Source organism: Brachyistius frenatus, unplaced genomic scaffold (assembly GCF_029030835.1).
Source record: "Brachyistius frenatus isolate BFR_SWC_R1_liver_20210118 unplaced genomic scaffold, ASM2903083v1 Contig_90, whole genome shotgun sequence".
Classification (NCBI taxonomy): domain Eukaryota; kingdom Metazoa; phylum Chordata; class Actinopteri; family Embiotocidae; genus Brachyistius; species Brachyistius frenatus.
The window spans coordinates 1,286,074-1,312,554 of record NW_027210689.1 but is presented as its reverse complement, the minus strand read 5'-3'; the positions used below and the strand labels follow the sequence as shown (position 1 = coordinate 1,312,554).

The 26,481-nt window shown below is 45.0% G+C and overlaps 1 protein-coding gene across 2 annotated transcripts; it reads left to right on the top strand.

The window, feature by feature from the left end:
- The first annotated feature begins 88 nt into the window (after positions 1–88).
- On the top strand, positions 89–25,781 carry ap2a1 (adaptor related protein complex 2 subunit alpha 1). Of its 2 annotated transcripts, XM_069710219.1 has the most exons (22): positions 89–896; positions 5,075–5,286; positions 8,474–8,667; positions 9,888–10,017; positions 10,188–10,289; positions 10,852–11,111; positions 12,161–12,329; positions 12,504–12,641; positions 14,360–14,542; positions 14,804–14,901; positions 14,985–15,216; positions 15,382–15,570; positions 15,747–15,901; positions 17,682–17,744; positions 20,747–20,809; positions 22,061–22,143; positions 22,366–22,455; positions 22,970–23,093; positions 23,395–23,511; positions 24,170–24,239; positions 24,798–24,932; positions 25,200–25,781. In XM_069710219.1, the coding sequence occupies exons 1-22, from the start codon at positions 830–832 to the stop codon at positions 25,275–25,277; spliced, it is 2,952 nt and encodes a 983-aa protein (XP_069566320.1). In that variant the 5' UTR covers positions 89–829; the 3' UTR covers positions 25,278–25,781. The 2 variants fall into 2 exon arrangements, with proteins under 2 accessions (XP_069566320.1, XP_069566322.1); XM_069710221.1 differs by lacking the exons at positions 17,682–17,744; positions 20,747–20,809.
- Positions 25,782–26,481: the final 700 nt, after the last annotated feature.

Here is a 26,481-nt window from a genome sequence, read left to right as displayed (position 1 = left end):
CCGACATGGCCGAGGTTCCACTGTGGACCCGTCGGCGCTGCGCTGCACGCGACCGACAGACATGAACGTACGCGCGCACGGCTGCGTCGCGCGGTCACGCGGTTCTGCTGTCACGAGCCTAATCCGACCAGTGAAGGCAGAAGAATTAAATCGGACATCAATTATACAAGCTATCTCATCTTTAACCCAACCTGAGACGTGGTACAGAGAGCACGACTATAACTGCACATCGCCGGTTGCCAATCGAGACTCTCCGTAGTTCTTCCGGTCCACCGGTGATGTTCTCCCGTATTTGAATGATATTGCTAGGCAGCTAGCTAGCTAGCTGTTAAGCTAGCTTTACGGTGCGTGACTCGAAGTAATTTGTCGTCATATTCTCGGGCAGTAGTCATCATAACACTTCTTATTTCTATCCTCTTGGAGGTACCAGAACAGCGGGTGGTTTAGATCTCCGTCAAACGTTACTGTAGGTGTTACGCGTCGCCTCTAATCCTAACTAGAAGAGGGATTGAATGAAATAACGTTAGCTTCCCGTAGCCAGCGGAAACGAGCCAGCTAACGGGGACACCGTCAATTTATCCCGCTGCTGGTCGATCCTCTGACATTCAGGGAATCTAGCAAATACTAACTGAGCTAGCCACCCAGAAGCACACAGTGTCGTGATAGGAGACAGTCAGCCCTCCAGCTGAAGCCAACGACTGCAACTGCGAAGCAGCTATCTAGCTAGTTTACACGTCAACTTGTCCGTGTTCCTATCAGTCCAGCGCGCGACGCTGACCAGCAGCTTCATCTGACGGAAAAGGCCGAGTGAAGCCCGACACCTGCAAACATGCCGGCCGTGTCCAAAGGAGACGGGATGCGCGGATTAGCGGTTTTCATCTCGGACATCAGGAATTGTAAGTGACTGACATTCTTCTTCCTGATTTGTGTCATTTAAATGCATCGACGTCCCGAAATCCTCATGCGTGCGCTGGCTGCACTGAGATGACATTGGTGGTACCGTCTTTACAAGCCTCTAAAATGTATGTTACCTTCACTTGTTGCAAAACAATCGTGCCGTGAAGGAAGAAAACGAGGCCTTTTTGGGTTTTTTTTTTTTTTAGTGCTGGCTGTCGCTGTGGTCGATCAGATCATGAACATCTGTAAGATGTTAGACATCCAGATGTCAAAACTGATCGTGCATTCAGGCGTCTTGGAGTTTGGAAGGTTTCCATTTGTCCCACTTCATAGTTCAGACAGCAGACACCACAGCAACCGCCAGAAAACCTGCTGTCAGACAACCAACCTGGTCAGCATCCATGTCAATCAACACGGGGACCAATCGGAGCTCGGTATTCTTTGTGCACTTTGTTTCTACACGTTTTCATATAGTATTGTTGGACATTTTAAACCAGTAACTATCAAAGTCTGCCTCTTTCACCATATGTATGAGAACCACAAGCACTGCCATGTCCGGTGGCCTCAAACCAACTTCCTACAGCTCAACAACAACATCCCATTTCGTCAGTTGGATATTCTTAATTCAGTAGGTGTATTTTTCCACTCAGAGGTTCCCACTTTCATGAATGTACCGTAATCTGGCGAATGGAAATGAAATTTGCGGTTGAAAAATAGTGGTTAGGTAATTATTTTTTAAGGCGATAGCATGAGTTCCACACGGCACACAAAGGAAAAACAGCAGTTTCAGCATTTTTCAAGGGGAATAAAGACCGAAAAACTGCAACGAGACCGTTCTTCAGTCTTGAGCTGCATGTTCTAATCCACTGCTGCCAGTATTCAGTTAATAAGACATCATCAAACAATTCATCATTGACCAAGACATTACAATAAACAAAACTGCTGAATAACAACATCTGACATACTATTATTAAATATTTGACACGAAGACACAAAGTGGTTTTTTTTAGAATTGAATTCCTAAATGCCATTTGTTAAAAATGTCTTATTTTCTTAATTCTCTATCTATGTTTCCCAGGGACGCGTTAGGAAATCCTGTCGGTCCGGCCGTGTTTCTCAAATCTCTGGGTAACGGAGACTTTTGAAAAGACTCCATCTATTCTTTACATTCGCGGTGATTCGCTCCTGTAACAGTTACAGGCAGCGACGGCCGCCTCTCAGGTCCATGCTTTGATACTTCAGGTTTCATCGGGATCTGAATGTTTTTCTTCAGCAGATTTACTATTTGGATGATATGTGCAACACCACCACCGTCTAAGAGTGTCGGTTTGACATGCGTGTGTTTATACAAGTGTGCACATTTCCAAAAAGTCGACAAATGAAACTGTCAACAAGTCATGTGGATGTTCAAGTTGATTTATTTCTACTTCTGTAAACATTTGCAGTGTTGTCCACATAATTCTTCTGGATATTGTGATACTGTAATATTCAGACCCAGCTGTTGTCAACTGTCCCAGTGATCGATTAATTGATTGATGATTGACTGATAGATAGATAGATAGATAGATAGATAGATAGATAGATAGATAGATAGATAGATAGATAGATAGATAGATAGATAGATAGAATATTTGACAGGGTTTGTGTATGTGTGTGGCATTTGAAGGCAACAGGACCTTTTTTTTTTAAAGGTTCCATATTTTATGTTTCTCTGGTGTTTATGCAGCCTTGATTCTTAAGTTCCTGTGATTCTTAAGTATCACTCCTCTCTCAAAGGTGCAATCTGTAAATGTTTTCCGGGGTCTTGTAACACCACCGTGTACGTCAAGAGGTGATCGTGGCATCCGGGGGTCAATGTGATCTAATTTTGCATATCGTTGGCCTGCCATTAGGTCGTAGCTATTTCATTGTTCCATCGTACGGTCCCATTAGTGGACCGACTTAAAGAAAAAAAAAAGGCGCTTCAGCCTCTGATGTAAGTTAAAGCGCACCTCTCCGAGTGTTTCCGCTCGCCTGGAGGTGAAAGCATGAGCAAAATAAATAAATAAATAAAACAAAAGTGTGCACATAAGGACCCCTCTGGCAGGTTTCTGTGCATCTACCGGCACCCAAAGAGCTCTAACTGTACATTTGTGCACACGATGAGCAGTGTGTGTGTCTGTGGCCGACGTGGAAGCTGTAGGAAAAGTAGAGTTCTCAGCAGTGGACTCCTGCAGTGGAACGAAACACCGACGTTAACCGTTGTTCTGCTTCTGTCAGCCATCGTTGTCCATTCATCATAATGACAGGTTTGAACCCGCTACTTCCTCCCGTCACGTCAGACAGAGGGCCCTCTTGTGGTACAAAGTGGTATTATGGGATGGAACAGGCTAGGATAGCTGGTTAGCATGCTAACCTCAGTAGACATCTGTGCCTACAACACAATTACATGGACATCAACACAAACTCTTTCGTCATAGTGTGTGGATTTTTTTTTATTGAAAATTTTAAGCTGAAATTCTTCCTCTCTAGAGTTTTCTTTACAAGAACACCCATTTTTTTGAGTGCAGTTTCTTTCAGATAACAGCTACAAGATGTAGTATAAACTAGATGATTGATTAGCTGCAGACATATTTAGGGTACGCACAATGTTTAATGAGGGGATTGTTATTTATTGCAATGGCTGTACTCTGTACAGAACAAATGGCAGCATCAGAGATCGTCTCAGCTAACGTCAAACTGAACCCAGTAAATCCACATATCCAGGTTGTACATATCACCTGCTGTGATGGCCGTTAGGGCTGATGCTCCCGACAGAGGGGCGTTCCCAACAGGTGCAACAAATGCTTTAAACGGATTGTCTGACCGCCCCTGAACGCAGCATTATCTGGCTCAGTTTCAGAGTTTTGGGGGTGTTTTAGTGTCATAAATTGACATGAGATCAGTGGTGGGGTGAAGTACTCGGACAGAGAGAGAGAGGGACGGTGTGGGTGCTGCTTCCCCAGTCAGGGACAGTCTAACCCTACTTCACTCAAAACTCTGCATTTTCTATTAATTATTAACTCTTATCGTTAAATTAAAGAAATCTGCTCACCGGCGACGCGAGCGCTGTGCACTGAAGTGATCCCAATTCAGAATTTGTCTTAAATATTCTTTCTAGAACCGCAACAGCAACGTTCGCAGCAGAAAATCAACTTGTTAAACAAATTAAAGTCTCGGCGGAATCGAATCTAAAATGTCCATCAAATAAATTCTGGGATTTTTCAAGGCTGCCAGCTCACACTGAAGCGGTCGTGCTAACGCTGCTCTGGCTGGACCTTCTGTGGAAACAGGGTGTGACTCTGGCAGGTGTGACTACTGAAAAAACCTCAGACGCTTGAAGGACTGATCATTATATGTAGAGATGAATAAACAGCGTGGTTCCCGTACAGGTCGCTCTGACGGTGACCGCCATCAGAGCTGGAAAAAGGGAAGGCGGCGAAATTTACCCTGCAAGTAGCAGTCGGGTTGAAACGCAAGTTGAATGGTGGAACAGATTTATGGATATAAGTATATCATGAGATGGGACAGAACGACGCTGGTACCAGGCCAATATTACAATAATGTGGCAGCTGCTTGCCCTGAAGTTGTGAATATATACATATAAATATTGTACTTCATTAATGCATAGAAGTGTTGATTTCCACCTGTAGAACGGAGCCCACTAACTCTTACCAGGCTTTCTCCTTTATTGGCACTCATCACATCTGAAGTAACTTTAAATTCTCGTTGAATGAATATGAAGCAGCTTCAGTACACATGATAATAACAAAGCTCTTTTTTATTTTATTTTTTTCATTTCAATGGACCAAACATGAAACCTGGTTATATTTTGTTCTCTGTGAAGGCTTGATCCCTGATTGGTCAGTCTCTGAGTTTAGTTGGGGGGGGGCAGAGTTCACCGGACTCTTTCCTCATGTTAGCACAGTCTTTGAAATGGAAGCTGTGAGCACATCTGGGCTGTTGTGGTGACATAATTCCAGCAGTCAGTATGCTGTCGTTCAGATGAAGGTGATTAAAGAGAGTTCCCCTTCAGCTCTGGGTTTCCAGAAATACTTTTCATTTAAAAAAAAATAAATAAAAAGGCTACAAGCCAGATCCATCACGTCCATATTTAAAAATAATGCTGACATTGCGACGCTTCCCATTTCCCTTTCAGGTAAAAGCAAGGAGGCCGAGATCAAGCGGATCAATAAAGAGCTGGCCAACATCCGCTCCAAGTTTAAAGGGGACAAGGCTCTGGACGGCTACAGCAAGAAGAAGTACGTCTGCAAGCTGCTCTTCATCTTCCTACTTGGCCATGACATCGACTTTGGACACATGGAGGCGGTCAACTTGCTGAGCTCCAACAAGTACACCGAGAAACAGATTGTAAGTGCGCCGCCGCTTTTTGCTGTGTTTTTACAGCATGTTGCAATGAAAGTGTTCAGAGCTGCGGCTGATGTATTATAATATATTCCTTTTTTTTTTTTTTTTTCAATTTTTTTATAGAGGACTCTCACTAACAGGACATTTTGGTGGACGATTAGTTGTCTTGCATATAATTGCGATGAATGATTTATTTTTATTTTCCCGCCACTGTTATGGTCACTGTAAAGTGACTAAATCCATCATGTTTGTGAATCGACGCTCACCTACAGATATCCAATGACAGCAGAGCAGCCTCACCTGCACTTCACCCTTATTGCAGCAGTGTGTTTCGCCACGTAACACACCGTTAAAACATCGCAGTCCACACACTGTCGTCTCGTTGTACCTGTCCGTCAAACTGAGTTTTGCCAACTGCAGCCGTTTTATATTTGTCGACCTCCAAGTCAGACATCTTCAACCACTGGTGCAGACGAACTCGGCGGTTTCAACACTGTCATTTTGCCAAATCAGGACTTTTGCGTGGAAGGTGTTATTTAATAAGTAGATGAAGCTGGCAGAAGTAAAAGATTTCATGTCAGGCTGAATGATCTGAGCATGCAGTCATGGCCAGATGTTAAAGTGGTTGTTTGAGTAGCGTATCAGACTCTCCCGCCGGCCCATTTCCGTCCATCGGCGCTCGTGGAAGTGCAGGTCGTCGACCCGGCTGTCATCAACCCCTCAAATTGGCCACGGACCTACGAGTACAGCGCCACATTATCAGCCAGCACAGTGTTGTTTTAATACTGAGAATACCGGAGCAGCCCGTCTAACCGGCGCTGCGTGTCAGGTCCACATCGATGGTTCTGGTCAGGGTCACGGTACCGGGCCTTGAGAGGTGGCTCCATGTCAGCACAAGTAAAAAAGAATCATATGATAATATAAATAATAACGGACCACAAACATAAAACGAATACTACTTACTAATAAAAGCCTAATTATTCTATCACGTGTTTCCAAAAGATACTAACTGTGCTGAGTTACATCTATAGATAATAAGACAAAAAAACATTCTTGGCTTTTTACCTGCAAACTGCTAATGACAGGTACTGAGACAATGGCACTTTCTTTTTGATTGCAATAACTAAAACCTAAAATTCAGAGCTTAAATTTTTTTATCTAAATGTTCATTCCTCAGTTACATATATCCAGTAAATACCAAAAAAAACACACAATTCCAGTCTCATGCTTACTGTGTATTGACCTAATGTGATAAAAATGAACATGAACAACACGGCGTCTTTGCCAGCTACAGTTATCGTTAATGTATTGATTCAGTGCTGGAAACCCAAATGAACTGAGCAAACATTGAACACACCTCATTATCTTCCTGTTAATAATAATAATAGACTTTATTTGTTTATTTCATGCAAGAAATGCAGCTCAAAGTGCTTTACAGCAAGAGAATTTGCAGTGTTTCACATAAAAACGGATATAAATGAACGTTTAAAAATATAGAAAAGAAATGAGATGCATAACAAACTGATCAAATGCATAAAATTAAACACAAATAGCTTTAAAATATAATGTAAAATAAGCAATGATGTTTCTGAGGGGATGAAAGCGTCCTGACCCTTGTTGTTTCTCTCGACTGCTTCGTACTGGATTCATGCCGTTTCCTGCAGGAAAGCACTGACCTGCAGGATATCAAACTGAAATGACTGCCTCGCGGCGGCCTGGCTCCGCCCACAAGTACATTTCACATCCACATCTGTCAACGCTCGTGTATGTAGTGGAGACTTTTAATTGTTTTTATTTTTAACACGCTGGGCCGGCGCAACTGATTAGACAAGGCTTCAAATATGCAGTAGACACTGCAAAAGACCGATATTTAAAATGCATCACACACATCATCAGCCGTTTCCAGGGCGACCCCCCCCCCAATATCAGTGTCACTAGGTCAGTGTGTGACCATGTGGGGAACATTGGTCTCTGTTCCTGAGTTATCAGGCTGAATTAGTGACACAAGTGTTTTCTGCACAACATTTAGGTGTCTCTCGGTCAAGTTGACCTTTTGAATCAAAAATGTCCTCACTTCACTTATTTTATTCCGTTAGACATTTGGTGAGCGTTTTTGTCATAATTAGGTGTATGAATTATCGTAAGCGTGCGTTGTGATGCCTTTGGCAGACCTTTAAACACAACGCTGAAGTGATTGTGTTGCTTTGACTCCTGTCTGTGCGCTCGGTTTAACCCTCTCGGGTGTTTGAGCAGAAACCGATCGGTCCACCGCCGGGATCCGTTTCATTTCCTCGTTTCTGCGTGCGAGAGCGCTTTCCCAGGAAGAGGAAATGTTGAGTAAGCAGTAAAAGGATGAGTCAGGATCCTCACACGTCCTTTCAGTATGCAGGCTTTGACATGTAAAAGCCACTGTAACCAGAACATGTTGCCATCATTCACTCCTACAAACATGGACTAATCATCTAAAAGTCATTCTAACGGTGCACCTCCTCTACCGACGGTGCACCTCCTCTGTGTCGTCACAGTAAACACGCTTGTGACGCACGTTTACAATTTGTAGCTTCTTTTGCAGCTTCATCTATATTTGAAGTATCGTCCGCTGCCACGGCAACAACTTTGAGTTCTATCAGAGTCCGATTTATCGACCGAGCACGTGAATGCCCCTCTACAGTCTTCATACGTGTATCATACGAGTGGACAAACATGGATGTACACTGCAAGCTGACACAACGAGTAGTGAGGAGTAACATGGCATGTAAAGATAAATCCAGCAGCATTAAATGCACCTCGCTGAACCGACACCATCGGTGGTTCCCTGCGTCCATGAACCTGAACTCAGTTAGAGTCCCTGCCAGCATCCAGCTGCTGTCTGAGGACGGCTGCTCTGGTCCTCCTGTCCTCTAATAAATCATTAGTCATAAATCATGAAGCTTAATGTTCAGTTTTGTGGAGTCTGATACAATATTAAGGGTCGACTCAATATTACTGTCAGTTTTCAGTGCCATGAAGGTGTTAGTTATGACAGGACTTGTATTAGACGGTAGGCCAGGGGGGACCTATTACACCACATACCAAGCGGGTACAGATATGTATATGAATAATACTTATTTAATAATAATAATAATATATATATATTTTTTTTAAATTTGACACTTTACTTTAACACCGGTTGTGTCGTCTCCTTCCACAGGGCTATCTGTTCATCTCGGTGCTGGTGAACAGCAACAGCGAGCTGATCCGCCTGATCAACAACGCCATCAAGAACGACCTGTCCAGCCGCAACCCCACCTTCATGTGCCTGGCACTCCACTGCATCGCCAACGTAGGGAGCCGCGAGATGGCCGAGGCCTTCGCCAGCGAGATCCCTCGCATTCTGGTGGCGGGGTGAGTGGGACGGATGCCGGGGGGGGGGTTTGGAGGGGTTAGACACGCAAGGGAATTATCCTCAATAATGTTCATATTCATATAATTGTGATAGTGTTCATTCCTCTGTTACATATATCCAGTAAATACCCCCAAAAAACCCAATTCCAAGCTCATGCTTACCGTGTATTGAATTGTGATAAAAATGAACATAAACATGAACAACACGACGTCTTTGCCAGCTAGTTATCGCTAATGTATTGATTCAGTGCTGGAAACCCAAATGAACTGAGCAAACATTGAACGCACCTCATTATCTGCCTGTTAATAATAATAGAGATAGATAGATAGATAGAGAGAGAGAGAGAGAGAGAGATAGTTACTTTATTAATCCCCAAGGGGAATTTTTTTTCGCTACAGCAGCATTTATAGATACAGAAAAGAGATAAAATAACAGTAAAAAATATTAAATATAAAAATGCACAGTATATACAATAAATAGAATAAAATAGAATAATTAAATTAAATTATAACTAACTAAACAACAGTGCAAAGTTTTTATTATTTTTTTTAATTAAACAAACAAAAAAAACAGTCAACAGTGTTATTGTTGTGTGATGGATTTTGCCAGAGGTGAGTTATTGTAAAGTCTTATGGCAGTGGGCAGGAATGATCTCCTGTATCTGTCCTTGTGACAGCAGAGCTGGAGGAGTCTTTTGGAGAAAGTGCTCCTCTGTCCCTGCAGCAGGTGGTGGAGAGGGTGGACAGGATTATCCAAGATGGATAATAGTTTCCTCAGCGTCCTCCTCTCCACCACCTTTTCCAGACTGTCCAGTTTACAGCCAATGATGGAGCCGGCCTTCTTAACCAGTTTGTTAAGTCTGTTGGTGTCGCCGGCTCCAATGCTTCTTAGTAGACTGGTAATAGTAAACTTTATTTGTATAGCACCTTTCATACAAGAAATGCAGCTCAGAGTGCTTTACAGCAAGAGAATTACATGCAGTGTTTCACATAAAAATGGATATAAAGGAACGTTTAAAATTATAGCAAAGAAATGAGATGCATAAGAAACAGATGAAATGCATAAGAACAGATGAAATGCATAAAATTAAACACAAATAGAGTTTCCTTTGATTGGCCCGTGAGCGACGACCGTTTCCCGTCACTTCATAATTAGCGCGACTTAACTGCTTGCGATGTGGATGTGCCTGCCCTGCCTCCCCCCCCACACACACACACAGTGATACGATGGACAGCGTGAAGCAGTCGGCTGCCCTGTGTCTGCTGCGGCTCTATAAGACATCTCCCGACCTGGTGCTGATGGGCGAATGGACATCCCGCGTGGTGCACCTGCTCAACGACCAGCACATGGTGAGAGCTGGAGACACCGCTCAGTTTGTGCTTCCTGTTTGAGTTAAACACAGGTTTTAATCTCTTGTTGTGTGTGTGTGTGTGTGTGTGTGTGTGTGTGTGTGTGTGTGTGTGTGTGTGTGTGTGTGTGTGTGTGTGTGTGTGTGTGTGTGTGTGTGTGTGTGTTTTAGGGCGTGGTCACAGCAGCCATCTCTCTCATCACCTGTCTGAGCCAGAAGAATCCAGATGAGTTCAAGACCTGTGTTTCCCTGGCTGTGTCCCGACTCAGCAGGGTGAGTGTGTGTGCCCGTCCGTCCGTCTGCGTGCCATACACAACTGTAAACTAGGGATACGCATTTCAAACAAAACTACCATTTGAAATTTGCTAGGAACGGTTAGATTTTTAAATCCCCTGAAAATGCCCTGGAAATGTTCTGTAAAAAGATGTCTTTCAATGATGTCTCTAAAAGATGTCTCTAAAAGATGTCTTTAAAAGATGCCTTTAAAAGTTGTCTCTAAACGATGTCTTTAAATTAAACGATGTCTTTAAAAGTTGTCTCTAAAAGTTGTCTCTAAACGATGTCTTTAAACGATGTCTCTAAAAGTTGTCTCTGAAAGTTGTCTCTAAACGATGTCTTTAAACAATATCTCTAAAAGTTGTCTCTAAACGATGTCTCTTAAAGATGCATTTAAATGATGTCTCTAAAAGATGTCTTTAAACGATGTCTCCCTGTAAGATGCACATCTAAAGTCACTGTTTATCAGTGTTTTTCAGGTGTGCTCGTGTCCAGTTTGATCTGACAAGACCTGTGAAATATGATGATGTTTTTTTTTTTTTTTTTTTTTATAAAATAGATCGTGTCTTCAGCGTCCACCGACCTGCAGGACTACACCTACTACTTTGTGCCGGCGCCGTGGCTTTCCTGCAAGCTGCTGCGCCTGCTGCAGTGTTACCCTCCTCCAGAGGACGGCGCCGTCAAGGGCCGTCTGGTGGAGTGCTTGGAGACCATCCTCAACAAGGCCCAGGAGCCGCCCAAGTCCAAGAAGGTGCAGCACTCCAACGCCAAGAACGCCATCTTGTTCGAGGCTATCTCGCTTATCATCCACTATGACAGGTGAGCGTTCTGCACAGCAACGCGACCGCAATCGCAGCGAAGCAGGAAGTCGGCTGACGTTCGGTGAAAAGCTCACATGTAATCCGGCACTCAGGGAACCTCCTACGAGTTCTTTTTTTTCTTTTTTTTTTAAACAGCCGGCTTGATAAACTAATTTTATTGCACTTATCAGTAGTTACGGTGGTTGTGCTGTGATTCTTGTGTAGAATGGGATGTTTCTGTGGCACCAGCGCTATGCTGATGTTGAGAGCATTTAAGGAGTAAAGCCACTGGATCGGTCTGTAACACCAGCGTCCAATCAGAGAGGAGGCTTCTCCAGTCAACTGATGATGTGTGAGATCACATCTGTCGGCGACACTAGTAAACACTAGTATTTAGTCAGCAGGCTTTAATATCAGCGTGTAAAGTTGAATCAGTGTGTCAGGTCGGCCGCAGCAACTCAAACAGCTGAAGAGAAGAGTTCCCCTCGTCATAAAGACTTCGTTTTCTAATTTTTAACAAGACAAGTTTCTTGTTTTAATTCTATAATAACACATGTGCATCAGCAGATAATGGAAGAGTTAAAAACAGCCCTCTGCTATGTTTATGTCGTGAGACATGAGCACGTTAGCGTACCATCTCCTCTGCAATATTATCATAAAAGCTTCTCTGTGTTGCTGAGTTATAAAGTCTTCATGCTCTGTACTACATAAGGAGCAACAATGTGCTGCATGACTTTCGTAATATAATCACAAAAAGAATGTTGTCATAAGAACGTGAAGAACCTGGTCTTCTGTAAATGAGACACTTTCCTTGTTACGACCAGAAACCTAAAGTCTGAATGCAGGTCGGTACTTCCACCCTCGGCTCTAAACTGTGGGACGTGTTTCTGTCTGATGCTCCGTGTAGAAGGTTTCCAGGCGAGCGGTGACGTGAGTTTTGTCTCTCTGCCTATATGTGCGTGTGTGCGTGTGTGTGTGTGTGCGTGTGCGTGTGTGTGTGCGTGTGTGTGTGTGTGTGTGTGTGTGCGTGTGTGTGTGTGTGTGTGTGTGTGTGTGTGTGTTCCTCAGCGAGCCGAACCTCCTGGTGCGGGCCTGTAACCAGCTGGGCCAGTTCCTGCAGCACCGGGAGACCAACCTGCGCTACCTGGCGCTGGAGAGTATGTGCACCCTAGCCAGCTCCGAGTTCTCCCACGAAGCCGTCAAGACGCACATCGAGACGGTCATCAACGCCCTCAAGGTGGCGCCGCGCACCTCCTACTAATGACACCTTCCCTTTAACGGGAACACAATTCACCTAATGGTTAATATGATGTACATGAGAGCTGCTAGAGAAGGAAAACACGTTCACTTTGTGTCTCTCTGTGTCCCTGTGTCCCCGTGTCTCTGTCTCCGTGACCCCGTGTCTCCGCAGACCGAGAGAGACGTGAGCGTGCGACAGCGGGCGGCCGACCTGCTGTATGCCATGTGTGACCGCAGCAACGCCAAGCAGATCGTAGCCGAGATGCTCAGCTACCTGGAGACGGCAGACTACTCCATCAGGGAGGAGATGGTGAGAGGACGGACACACGGATGATTACATCATCACACAATCGACACCATGACACGCTCGACGAGCAGAAAGGTCCACCAGAGAGGGGATTTAGACTCATTGTGGGTTTATCACAGAGACAGGATCCATCAAGATTTAACAGTAAATCATACCGTGTCTCTTCAGACAGGTGATCAGTACACATCAGACACAGTCTGATCATGAGTTACAGTTTCAGGAGGCTTTCTAATAATCAGAAGATGAGACATTCCATATTAACCAGCTTTCTAATAATCAGAAGATGAGGCGCTCCACATTAACCAGCTGCTGCTGCTAGCTGTATTCCAGCTATATTCACACAATGTGCAGTGAGAGGTGGTGAGGATGGTTTCGAGTCCACCATAGTGAATTAATAGCATAAATATCCAACAGTCTTCAGAACTAGAACCCTCTAAAGCAGGGGTGGGCAAACTTTTTGGCTCAAGGACCACATTGACTTTTAAAATTTGACAGACGGGCCGGGCCAGCACCAGATGCATACATATCAAACATAAACATAAAAAAAGGCATTACAGTGTTAATACGTACATTCACTTTTAGTGGGAACAGTGTTGTTGATCACCTTCTTTGCCAGCGCATCGAAGTCTGGTGTTAGTTTTGTTGTGTTCTCAGAACAGATCTGAGGTGTTCATCACTCAACTGGGATCTGTGAGGTGCTTTGTTGGTGTTCATCACACTAAAAGTCTGTTCACACACATACATAGCGCCAAACAACACCAGCATCTTCTGTGCCATCTTCTGGATGTTTGGAAATTTGGCTGCGCTTAATGAAGCATAAAACTCATCCAGTTTAAGAGAGTTGAACTTCTCCTTTAAGACGGTGTCCCCTTCAGGGATTCCACGGCCAAAAACTCCTCTGTTATCTCAAAATTGTCATTAATCCCTCTGATAAACATTAAAAGCTGAGCGGTGTCCTTTATGTCATTACTTTCATCCAGTGCCAAGAAATATAATGTAAATGACTCCGCTTTTTTGTTTAGCTTGCTAGCTAACTCTTCGTCACTGTCCTGCGTGATGAGCTAATGTTTTCAAATTTGTTCTTGCTCTCAGGACACAAGATACCTGCTGTCTCTACCACGCACTCTTTGAGAAACTCCCCTTCGGAGAAAGGCTTGAGCCTGCAAACTAGCTGCCGACCTCTGAGCGGTCGCTGTCCGTTCTTGCATTGACTGGTTGTTAGCGCAATTAGCATGCTTGGTGGAAAAGTGACAGCTGATGTTGTATTCCTTTAAAACCGTAACGGTTTCTTGGTAAATAAGACACACAGCCTTCGACCGGACATCAGTGAAAAAGTATTTAGTCGTCCGTTCCTTATTAAACACTCGGGACTCGCTGTCGACTTTTCTTTGGCCCGTTCATTGTTGCAGATGGATTCAGAGCAGCAGCAGAGTAACAACAGAGAGCAGCCCGGCCTCCGCAAAATCAAGTCAATGTATCACTGCGCCTAGTACGCCACCTGGTGGACCGCCAGGTATTACAGGACAAGGTCAAATGAATGCAGTCATAATTATGATATGATTTGATTTGGGCAATTCTGTACCAATCTTCGGCGGGCCGGATTAAAAAGACCAACGGGCCGGATGTGGCCCGCAGGCTGTAGTTTGCCCACCCCTGCTCTAAAGTGTCGGGCCTTCAGTGCTCCGCGTGGTTGAGCCTGTGACCTGTCGGTCCTCACTCAGGTGCTGAAAGTGGCCATCCTGGCAGAGAAGTATGCGGTGGACTACTCCTGGTACGTAGACACCATCCTCAACCTCATCCGCATCGCCGGGGACTACGTCAGCGAGGAGGTGTGGTACCGCGTCATTCAGATCGTCATCAACCGAGACGACGTGCAAGGCTACGCCGCCAAGACGGTCTTTGAGGTACCTCCCCCCTGTGAAATGTGAAAGATATGAGTGATAAAAATGAAGATTTTGCCTAGAAACTAGGCAAAAAAAACAAACAAAAAAGTTCAAAGGCAATATTTTCTTTTGGCTCGTTATTGTAGAGAAACTCCTGAACTGTGATTTTTACTGTCGAGAACGTTGAACAGCGTTGTTCATCCTCTATGAACATCAGGCATCTTCAGGTCGTCAGCTCGGCTGTAGACAGAGAGCAGCAGTTTGAATCCTTGTCTCCTCCAGGCTTTGCAGGCTCCTGCCTGCCATGAGAACATGGTGAAGGTCGGAGGATACATCCTGGGAGAGTTTGGGAACCTGATTGCTGGTGACCCACGCTCCAGGTACCCTCCCTCTTTTCCCTAACAGTTTTCCTCACAGATGATAGTGGGGGTATAGATGGTAACTGTGCCGTGCTCTCGTCCAGCCCCCTGGTCCAGTTCAACCTCCTCCACTCCAAGTTCCACCTGTGCTCCGTGCCGACCCGGGCCCTGCTGCTGTCGGCCTACATCAAGTTCATCAACCTGTTCCCAGAGACCAAGGCCACCATCCAGGAGGTGCTGCGCTGCGACAGCCAGATCCGCAACTCAGACGTGGAGCTGCAGCAGCGGGCCGTCGAGTACCTGAAGCTCTCCTCCATCGCTAGCACAGACGTTCTGGTGAGTTCTGATGAGTTCTGATCACCTGTTGGACCAGAGTCAGCTCAGGTCCAGAACTCTGTTGTCTGGTTCCTGCTGAACATGTTGTCCATCCGCCATGATGTTTGTATTTAGTCTGATGTTGACACATCCAAACTCACAGCTCTATCTCCCCTGTCCCACCAGGCCACAGTCCTGGAGGAGATGCCCCCCTTCCCTGAGAGGGAGTCGTCCATCCTGGCCAAGCTGAAGAAGAAGAAAGGTCCGGGGGCTGTCTCTGTGACCGAACTGGAGGACAGCAAGAGGGACGGGGGGGAGTTGAACGGAGGGAGCGACCGGGGTCCAGACCCAGGAGCCATGGCTGCATCTAACGCTGTAAGTAGACTCTGTAGAGGAGCTCCGATAACAGGACTGATGCTCTAATAACCAGGACTGATGCTCTAATGAACAGGACTAATGCTCTAATGAACAGGACTGATGCTCTAATAACTCGACTGATGCTTTAATAACCAGAACTCGTGCTCTAACAAATAGTGTCCTGTGTTTTCCAGTCCACTCCGTCACCATCAGCGGACCTGCTGGGGATCCGTTCTGCGGCTCCCATTGGCTCTGCTCCGGCCATCGCTGGCAGCCTATTGGTGGACGTGTTCTCTGAGGCGGGGCCTGCCGCACCCTCGGCCGCTGTGAATGATGACGGCTTCCTAAGGTGAAAGGTCATCTCTTGATGATCAGATTTCCAACCCACTTTAAGACACAAGTCCAGTATGAGTCTCATCACGCCATCAGAGGAACGACTGTTTTAGACCAAAGTATTCTCAAAAGGAAATGATGCAAAACCGGTCTAAAGTTGAACCCACGAACTGAGAGAAATCAAATGTAAAAGCAGTAAAACAGTATCTTTGGAGTACAACTGTTAAAAAACACCACCATCTATGCGAGTCCCAACTTCAGAATAGCTTAAAAACAAAGTAGTAAATAGCAGCCGTAGTTAATCTACCAGTTAACAGCTTCTTGTTCCTCTGAGGATCCTCTTTAGCTTATTACCATAACAGTTTATCACATCTATGCATTTTAACAACCTTACTGTCTGAACACACAACTCCATGTTTCACTATCACATGTCCTACTGTTCTATTATTCGATTTTACACACTATGTATGTTAAAGGCTCTCATACTGGACTTCAACATTAACGGTGAAACCGTCTAAACCTGTCCTGTGCTGTGGTTGACTGTCTGCAAACTGATTAGGATGTCGATTGTTGTGGAGTTGGCAATGTATTCGTGCTGTTAGACTGGTAGCCAGCTGTAATGTGTCTTGTGTCGGTTGTCGCTCTGTTCGCTCCGTCTTTCTTCGCTCTATCTTTGTCCAACGTGGACCTGTCAACCTGGAGACGTTCACGGACGTCAGCTAAAGATGGAATTTACAAAAAAAAAAACTCAATCAGCCAATCAGGGCTCCTTCAATCTGACTGCCCTCCTCCTCCTTTTCTTAAAGAGACAGTGCAGGCTCTAGACAAAGTTAGTGTTCAGGTTAGTTTTTAGGTTAGAGCTCGGGTTAGTGTTTAGGTTAGAGTTCAGGTTAGCGTTTAGGTTAGAGCTCAGGTTAGTGTTTAGGTTAGAGCTCGGATTAGAGTTTGGGTTAGAGCTCGGGTTAGAGTTTGGGTTAGAGCTCGGGTTAGTGTTAGGCTTAGTGTTCAGGTTAGAGCTCGTGTTAGTGTTTAGGTTAGAGTTCGGGTTAGTGTTTGGGTTAGTGTTCAGTTTAGAGTTCGAGTTAGTGTTCAGTTTAGAGCTCGGGTTAGTGTTTAGGTTAGAGTTCGGGTTGGTGTTTAGGTTAGTGTTCAGGATTGAGATCGGGTTAGTGTTTAGGTTAGTGTTCGGGTTAGTTTTCAGTTTAGAGTTTGGGTTAGGGTTAGTGTTTGGGTTAGAGTTCAGGTTAGAGTTCGTACTGCAGTAGTGGTCAGGTCTACAATAGTTACAGAGGGTGTGGCCCCCATTAGCAGGAGTTAGGATTTACATGAGTGAGTCAGATGTAGAGTGAAAGGAAGGTGTTTCGTGAGGCAGTAGCATACAGCAGTGATCTGCTAACTTCAGATGCAAGGCTCCTCACAGCGTGTTCAGTAGTGTTAGTGCATCATTCAGGTGGGAGGGTGTGTTGGCGCCCCACAGACTGCTGAAGCAGCAGGTGGAGATGTGAAGACTTCTTGGTTGGCAGGTCTGCTACACTTGTCTGTTCTTTTTTTTTTTTTTATCTCTGCTGTGTATGTGACTGTCTTTCGTGTTTTTCTCTCCTTCCCTTTTCTCCATTTTACCTCTTTGTCTGTCTGTCTGTGTGTGTGTGTGTGTGTGTGTGTGTGTGTGTGTGTGTGTGTGTGTGTGTGTGTGTGTGTGTGTGTGTGTGTGTGTGTGTGTGTGGCGCGCATGTGTGCGTGTTTTGATTTGAATGTGTGTCCGTCTCCTGTCCTCTACCGTGTCTGGACATTGACAGAGATCTGGAACCGCCCACTGAGACCTCCGATTCCCTATTGGTGGAGGGTTCTGGTGACTCGGAGTAAGGGCCCAGTAGAAAACTATAGAACTAGCTAGAACCAACACAAACATGTCACGCCACACTGTTGTTCATCAACATAATATTTATTTTTATTGAACATGTCATAGTGATGTACAGTATATGTGTATATATATAGTAATACAGTGGGTAGCTTGATGCACTGAGGTTTCCATAAAAGCACTGACTTGCTCTACATGTATTTTGATGCCATATTGTAGAAGTGAGACATGAATACAATCAGCTGTCACGTCTTCATTATCATCAGATGATCTGAATACAGTAGAAGTGGGTCGAAGCAGAACTCCCACCAAACCCAGCAGCTCTGTAGAGTTTTCAGCCCTTTAGCTCATTGTTTTGGATGAATGACTGTCCTCTGTCACGCAGCTGTCAGTCAACATGCTCCAATAAACCCTCCAGACTCTGGAGAGACTCTGGAGAGACACTAGAAATACTGTAGAGACACTGTAGAGACACTAGAGACGCTGTAGAGGTTCACACTGACAACAGTTACATCAACATCTGGAGGGGCTCCCCCAACAATTACATCTAGTTTATCTCCCCCTGGTGGCGACTAACAAACTGATCAGAGACCTGTACAGGGTGGTGTAACTCTGTCTGAGAGATGTACAACTTACATCTTTCAGTTACATTGGAACAAAAGAGACGGACAGAGAGGAGAAGATTCACGCACATTTGTTTTGTTTCCGAATGCAGGTCAGAATCGGCTCCAGGCTGTTACCTGACTTCGAAAAATACACTAAATGCACACACAAAAGTACATATGTGTGTGAAATAGTCTGGAGGTTGTTTTATCACCTTGTTCATGTAGTTAGTCTTCATTAAAAAAAAAAAGACATGAGCCTGTTTACACAGGAGGAGTACCTTAAAATTACCTTAGAGTAGTTCTAAATGTAGACTACCTGTAGTACTATAGTGTAGTAGTCGTTGGTATTTACACAGTTCAGTTACAGATTCTAAAGTTGTACTATGATAAACACCTTTTCATATTACAGTCCACAACTCCAACAACGAAGTAGCTTCAGTCATACGACTGAGTGGGCAAACTGACATGGATAAATACAGTAGCAGGTGTTTCCTGCTCTTTCCCTTTCCACCGTGGTAAACTGTGTATAACGTAGTCGTCTGCAGACAGGGTGAGATTATTCATCAGTCCAGCAGTAAATCTAGCAGCAGACCTGTTTTAATTAGACTTTTCTTCCTTTATTGGATCCTTCTGTAATACAAGGCAGGAGGTCTGAGCTCATCACACACACACTTTGATTTCTATTATGAGCACATTAGGATTTGGGAAGAGCCTTTAAACCATCAGGCCCAAAGGGAAGTGTTGGCTGTGAGAACAGATGGTCCACCATCACTACACCGTTTCCTCTCTGATATTCTCTCTCATCGAGACACCACTGTGTCGTGGTCCTCTGGAGGCCACTCTTGTCATTGTGTGTGTACCTGTTTGTAGGTGAGTGTGTCTGGTCTTCTTCAGTTCAGACCCTCCATAATCTATACATTATAAACATATAGGTGTACTACTATTGTACAGTGTATATATACATGTGTACTACTATTATACATGTACGTCTACTACACTATTATACATACAGGTGTACTACACTATTATACATACAGGTGCACTACACTATTATACATACAGGTGTACTACTATTGTACAGTATACATACATGTGTACTACTATTATACATGTACGTCTACTACACTATTATACATATAGGTGTACTACACTATTATACATACAGGTGCACTACACTATTATACATACAGGTGTATTACTATTGTACAGTATACATACAGGTGTACTACTATTATACATGTACGTCTACTACACTATTATACATACAGGTGTACGACACTTTATACATATAGGTGTACTGCACTATCATACATACAGGCGTACTACACTATTATACATTATACATATAGGTGTACTGCACTATTATACATACAGGTGTACTACACTATTATACATACAGTTGTACTACACTATTATACATACAGGTGTACTACACTATTATACATTATACATACAGGTGTACTACACTTTATACATTATACATATAGGTGTACTACATTATTATACATATATATTATAATACCCAGCGCTTTAAGTCTCAGGTTGAATAAATACTGTAAAGACTACAACTATGTCGAAAACAGGAAGTCACTTCTGTTTAATTTTCAACATAATGTGCTAAAATACTTTTTACTTTCATTAATTAACTTCTTAACATTTCCATTACCCTTGGTCCCGTGTTGCTCATTGATTGGCTGATGATTCCACCTCACATGCAGCAGGTGGATGCAGACAGACCTCCTGACAGGTCGTAGTTATCGCCTGTCCTGACACCACACACACTGTAACAAACACAAATGAAATACTGAGCTGCACCCTGAACGCTGTCGTGAAGTGGAGCAGATCAAAGCTAATGCATGGCATCAAGCGTTATGTGTAGACTGTATGTGCTTTGAAACACGTGGACAGAAGTACAAGCATGTATTCTCCTCACACAACCAGTGCCGGCGGTTAAACTGCTGACACTGCGCCTGTATTAGAACAGAACCCTGGTTTATTCTGTAACTGCAGCGATGACACGTTCACCCAGTCTGGATAGAAACAGTCCAACCAGAGCGTCACATCTTTAATCTCGTAGCTGTTGTTACGGTCAGTGTGTTTTGAGTACCAACACCACAGAGCTTGTGAAAGTACAGACTTGACAGCTTTGAGTATTTGTTTCACACTTTTAAGTAGCAGAAATCTTTCAATATGTCACATTTGTACAAACTGCTTTTACTAACCACCTCTGCCTTTTGTTCTTTTTATCCTTCTTTCTGTTTCTCTTAACCAACCTTGGTGTCACCGTGTTGAATGGATGGCTCCTTCCATTCCTGCTCTGTCCATCCTGTCCTCTTGTCCTGTTGGCTGTCTGCTGCGGGCTGTCTCTTCATCCCTGTGCTGTCCTGGGATCTCTCAGCTCTGCTCCTCCCTCTGAGGATCCTGCTCCTCCTCTGTCTGAGGCAGACGATCTTCTTAACAAGTAAGATCCTTCTCTCGATGTACATTTTGTGGTTGGGGTTCAGGTGGAGAACAGCTGTCTGATCGACATACAGCTCCAACAACTCTGGTGATGATGATGATTCGGTGGCTGATGGATGTCTGCTTTTAAAGAAAGTTTTCACATCAGAGACCCTGCAGAAGCTGCAACGTTGTCTCCTCTGTTAGTCATGCCAAGGTGCACTCGTTAGTCTTAGATTTCATTCAGTTTCATTTCTATAGTACCACTCACATCACAGGTCATCTCAGGGCTCTTCACATAACGAGTACCCACAGTACCACACAGAACCAGCAATTCAAAGGTTCCCTCATAAGTAAACCTTGGTGACAAAGAGGAGGGAAAACTGCCTTTAACAGGCAGAAACCTCGGATGGAACCAGACTCAGAGGTGTCGGCCATCTTCCTCGATTGGTCGGTCTGAGGGGAGAGTGGAGAGAGACAAGAACAGCATAGACAAACAACAAACAGTGGGCAGGTTGGTGTTGGTCAATAACAACAGCAGCTTCAGAGCCAGAGATCCCTGCAGGGAGCAACAGAGAGGAGAAAGAAGGAGGAGCCGCAGGAGGAAGAAGGACCTGGAGGAGGAGGAAGGAGCTGCGGGAGAAGGAAGGAGCTGCAGGAGGAAGAAGAAGGACCTGCAGGAGGAAGAAGGACCTGGAGGAGGAGGAAGGACCTGGAGGAGGAGGAAGGGGCTGCGGGAGAAGGAAGGATCAGTCTGTCACATCACAGTCAGATGACTTAATTTCCCTCTGGGTGCAAAAATCAAAGCAGCTCATCCTTGTTTGATGGAACAAACAAGCATCCATCTTCCTGTTGATCCCATCCCAGAGGTCTTAATGGGGTTCAGGTCTGGTGGTCCTCCCTCCACATCACGATGGACCTGGCTGTGGAGCAGGGAGCATTATCCTGCTGGAAACCCACCCTCAGAGCTGGGAAGACAATGAAGCCAGTTTAAATGCAGGATAACTCTGTTGGTCCGTCTCAAAGACTGGAGAGGACAGAGAGAGGACAGAGAGCAGTTACTGGAACATCATGGCTGCCACACATGTAGTAAAGTTTTGTATCGGTCCTTTAACTGTTCTTCAGAGCTACACGTTGTTGGTTGTGTAACTGAGACCTTCCCATTTGTGTCGCGTGGCTTCAACGCTTCTTTTGTTCAGCTGGGTTTTTTTTTCTGCTTTTATCCGAAGGACGTTTCTCTGCGTACTAACCGCTGAATGTCTTCGTCCCGCAGGTTTGTGTGCAAGAACAACGGGGTCCTGTTCGAGAATCAGCTTCTACAGATCGGTATCAAGTCCGAGTATCGTCAGAACCTGGGTGAGAAGTCCAACCTCTGCGTCACACTCAACTCCCTCCTGAACTCTGGTTATCTGCTAATAACAGAACAGCACGTTAACCAGAGGAAGGCAGCCGTTGATCAGTGGGAGTGGTTTGGTAGAGTCGGTTGTGGGTGTAGACCTGATGTGCCAAACTTCAGTCCCTGAAACCACCAGTAGAATAAATTAAACGAGCTTTTTAACGCCTGTGTGTCTCTCTCAGGGAGAATGTACTTATTCTACGGGAATAAGACGTCAGCGCAGTTCGCCAGCTTCACCACCACCGTCAGCTGTCCTGGAGAGCTGCAGTCTCATATCCTTTCTGGGCATTTAGAACCTCAGCAAGTTTTAGAAAAGCTTCGACAGAGACCCTGTTTCCATTTGGTTACATCAATGCAGACATATGTCAGACAGACAGGTACATGCGCACGCACACACACAGAGAGACACACACACACAGGTCCACAAACACACGCACGCACACACATGCACATACACACACAGATAGACAGGTCCACACACACAGAGACAGGTCCACAAACACACAGAGGGACACACACACACTCATGCACAATGTTAATGCAGCCTCTGGGTTTGGTTTTTGATCCAAATCATTTTCTTCTTCATATGTTTTTACTTCCAAACTTGAGTTTGAGCCGTTTATATTCTCTCTCCAAAACAGTTTTAATGCTGCAGAACAAAAGTAGGTTCATACAAAGACTTCTTCAGTTTAAACAGAGTATAAAGGACACATGAAAGCCTGTGTGTGCTGCTCACGCTCCGACGTAGAGCTCAGTCTGTCGCGTGTCTCCTTGACGACCGGCCACAGCTCAACGTTCAGACCAAACCGGTGGAGCCGCTGGTTGAGGGGGGGGCCCAGATCCAGCAGGTTCTCAACATCGAGTGTCTGACTGACTTCTCTGATGCCCCGCTGCTCAACATCAAGTTCAGGTGAGCGTCCACAGCCCACTTAGAAATGAAAGGGGAGCAGAGACACGGTAGCAGGTGGGTCAGTTGGTTAGTGGATCAGTTGGTTAGTAGATCAGTTGGTTAGTGGATCAGTGGGACGGATGTTATTGAACTAATAATAACAAGAAACACAACTCTTCATGACAATAAAACATACTCTGTGCTGCTTTTGTTGACAACACTGAAATGATAATTGTGTGTGTCTCTCTCGCGCTCTGTCTCTCTCTGTATCTGTGTGTGTGTGTGTTGTTGTTGTTATTATTATTATTATTATTATGATCAGATATGGAGGAGCTCTGCAGAACTTGACCCTCAAGCTGCCCGTCACCATCAACAAGTTCTTCCAGCCCACTGAGATGACCTCACACGACTTCTTCCAGCGCTGGAAACAGCTGAGCCAGTAAGTGTGTGTACATGTGTGTGTAGACATGACACGTGTCTCTAGTCCAGGATAGAGCAGCAGCAGCAGCAGCAGCATGTTGGTTTTTATGGGAAGGTAAACTGTTCTGTTTGTGTTGACACATAAAACTATAATTCTTACTTTGTTTTCATTGTGTTCTTGAAATTAACAGTAAAATAATAGAATACTTTGTCATCAGAAAATCATTATTGTTGAAAATACCCTGAAATAGCTTGATATTATCGCTCCCAACCCCAACCCCGCCCCACCCCACCTATTCCACCTGCATTCTGTGAAGCTCCACCCCTACCCTGCTTCTGATTGGCTCTGACCCCGAGCTATAGAGAAAACAGTTGCAATGAAACAGATAACTGGTCGTCCTTTGAAAAATGTCATTTTGAAAAAACAATTCTATTTCTTTGTTTATTGTAATATTTGGACTCTTTTATTCCTGTATTTATATTTATAAATTGATTGCCTCATTTATTTATTGCAGTATTTTATGGTGTTCAGTTCTGAGCAAGTTTCGTAGTTTCTACTTTCATCAGTGCGGTGCTCAGTTGAACTTCCTGTTTGTCTGATCAGAGTTATTATAATGTTTACTGACCACTTCCTGTTCCTGCTAATACAAACTGAACATTTCCTGCTGTCTCCTCAGGCCTCAGCAAGAAGCACAAAAGATCTTCAAGGCCAACCACAGCATGGACACTGAAGTCCTGAAGGCCAAGGTATGTCCATGTTTACCAGCTCCTTCTCCTCTCATCGGAAATCTCTCTGTTCACCACATCTGAATAGAAACAACCCGCCGAGTACCTCTGAATACACACAACCCGCCGAGTACCTCTGAATACACACAACCCGCCGAGTACCTCTGAATACACACAACCCGCCGAGTACCTCTGAATACACACAACCCGCCGAGTACCTCTGAATACACACAACCCGCCGAGTACCTCTGAATACACACAACCCGCCGAGTACCTCTGAATACACACAACCCGCCGAGTACCTCTGAATAGAAACAACCCGCCGAGTACCTCTGAATACACACAACCCGCCGAGTACCTCTGAATACACGTAACCCGCCGAGTACCTCTGAATACACGCAACCCGCCGAGTACCTCTGAATAGAAACAACCCGCCGAGTACCTCTGAATATACTTGTACTCGTCATGCAGCACAAACATGAAGAGAGATGATGAAAGTCAAACTATGTCTTCCTGTTGGACTCTGTGATAACGTGTGCGGTTGGTTGTGTCCGCCTCCTGTGCGATGTGTGTCTCCAGCTGCTGGGATTAGGGTCGGCCCTTCTGGACAACGTGGATCCAAACCCAGAGAACTACGTGTGTGCTGGAGTGATCCAGACTAAAGGGCAGCAGGTCGGCTGTCTGCTCAGACTGGAGCCAAACGCACAGGCACAGGTATGAGTCACATGACCACAGCCAGGTGTTCTGACACCTTCTGACCCAGTAAACAGTTTCACCATTTATATTTTTAATGAATGAAGTTTGATTTAAACAGTTCACTTGAATGTTGGCAGGAAAGTTCTATCATTAAAAACCTAAAAGACCTTCAGGATGAACATGAGTCAGCACTTTAACAACATCTTATTCTGTCTGTCTGTTTGTCTCTCTCTCTCTCTCTCTCTCTCTGTGTGTGTGTGTGTGTGTGTGTGTGTGTACACACAGATGTACCGGCTGACTCTGCGCTGCAGCAAAGATTCGGTGTCTCAGCGTCTCTGCGAGCTGCTGGCTGAACAGTTCTAGATTCCGGACCTGGAACAGAACCCCCACCAGAACTCCCACCACCGCCCCACCAGCGACATCCCCCCTCCTGTGCCCCCTCCCACCCTCTCCCAACAAAGAGTCTTTGAGTAAAATAAGGTGTAACCTACATAAGGGAAAATACAGCAGCTGCCAGCAGCAGCGATATTATTGTCATTCTTCTGATTCCAGTTCATCTTCTACCTGTTTATTAACATGATGCTACGTTCTTGTTTTGTTGGTTTACCTGTGTAACTGCTGTGTGCATGGTGTGTGTGTGTGTGTGTGTGTGTGTGTGTGTGTGTGTGTGTGTGTGTGTGTGTGTGTGTGTGTGTGTCCCATGGTTGTGCTGTGGGGTCTCCCTCTGCTCCATCCTGATGCTCTGTAGTTATCAAGTATTTCTCTGTATGTGTGTGAGGTTTCATTTGTAGAACATTCCTTAAAGTCTAATTGGAGAAGCTGTTTATGCCCCCACCCTACCCCTCACCCCGACACACACACACACACTCTCACACTAATTAAAGGCGTCTGTAGCTGGTTGAGGTGTGAGACCGGAGGGTTTGTTGTCACCCCACCCCCAGTGATGTTAACGGTGTAAAGATGTTGGGAACTTCTCTGAGAGACCCCCCCCCCCCCCTCACACACCCCACTCGTTCCAATAAACTCCTGCTCTTATTTCTGTTATTGATGTTTACAAAAACGCTGAATTACCGACCTGCTTTCTGAGACGTTCCCGTCGCCACGGAAACACAGCTCCAGGTGCTCGTCGTTGAAGAGAGCAAGAGGCGTCTCTTTATTGGGGGAAGGGAGGTGCATTAGACGTACGCCCATGCAGCTTCCCTCCACTCTGCTCTTCTTCACACGAGTTTGTTCCAGCAGGTTTTTTAAAAGTGCTGCTTTCTCCTCTGATGTTTTGAAGTTGGAGGCCGGAGCAGCAGAGAGGCGCGACACCAGACTTCTTGACGGCAGCTTTGGCACAATGGCAGAAACTTCAGACATGAGGACTAATTAGTTCATTGGTTCACGTGTGCGTGTGTGTGACGAGCCGTGCACTGGGGAGCACCTGGACCTGTGGATCACTTCCTGTCAAAAGCCGTGCTGGTTCTGGACACTGGTTCTGGTTGCAGCTGCTGCTCCGGTGTCTGTACGGAGCCTTATTCGATCGTGATTAGAACAGAGCACAAACATTAGTTAAAAGGCTTCCAAC

Coding starts and splice junctions, on each gene's coding strand:
- ap2a1 (XM_069710219.1), top strand. CDS start 830: ATGCCGGCCGTGTCCAAAGGAGACGGGATGCGCGGATTAGCGGTTTTC. Junction 20,810..22,060: donor GCAGACGATCTTCTTAACAA/GTAAGATCCTTC, acceptor TTCGTCCCGCAG/GTTTGTGTGCAAGAACAACG. Junction 23,094..23,394: donor CTGCTCAACATCAAGTTCAG/GTGAGCGTCCAC, acceptor TATTATGATCAG/ATATGGAGGAGCTCTGCAGA.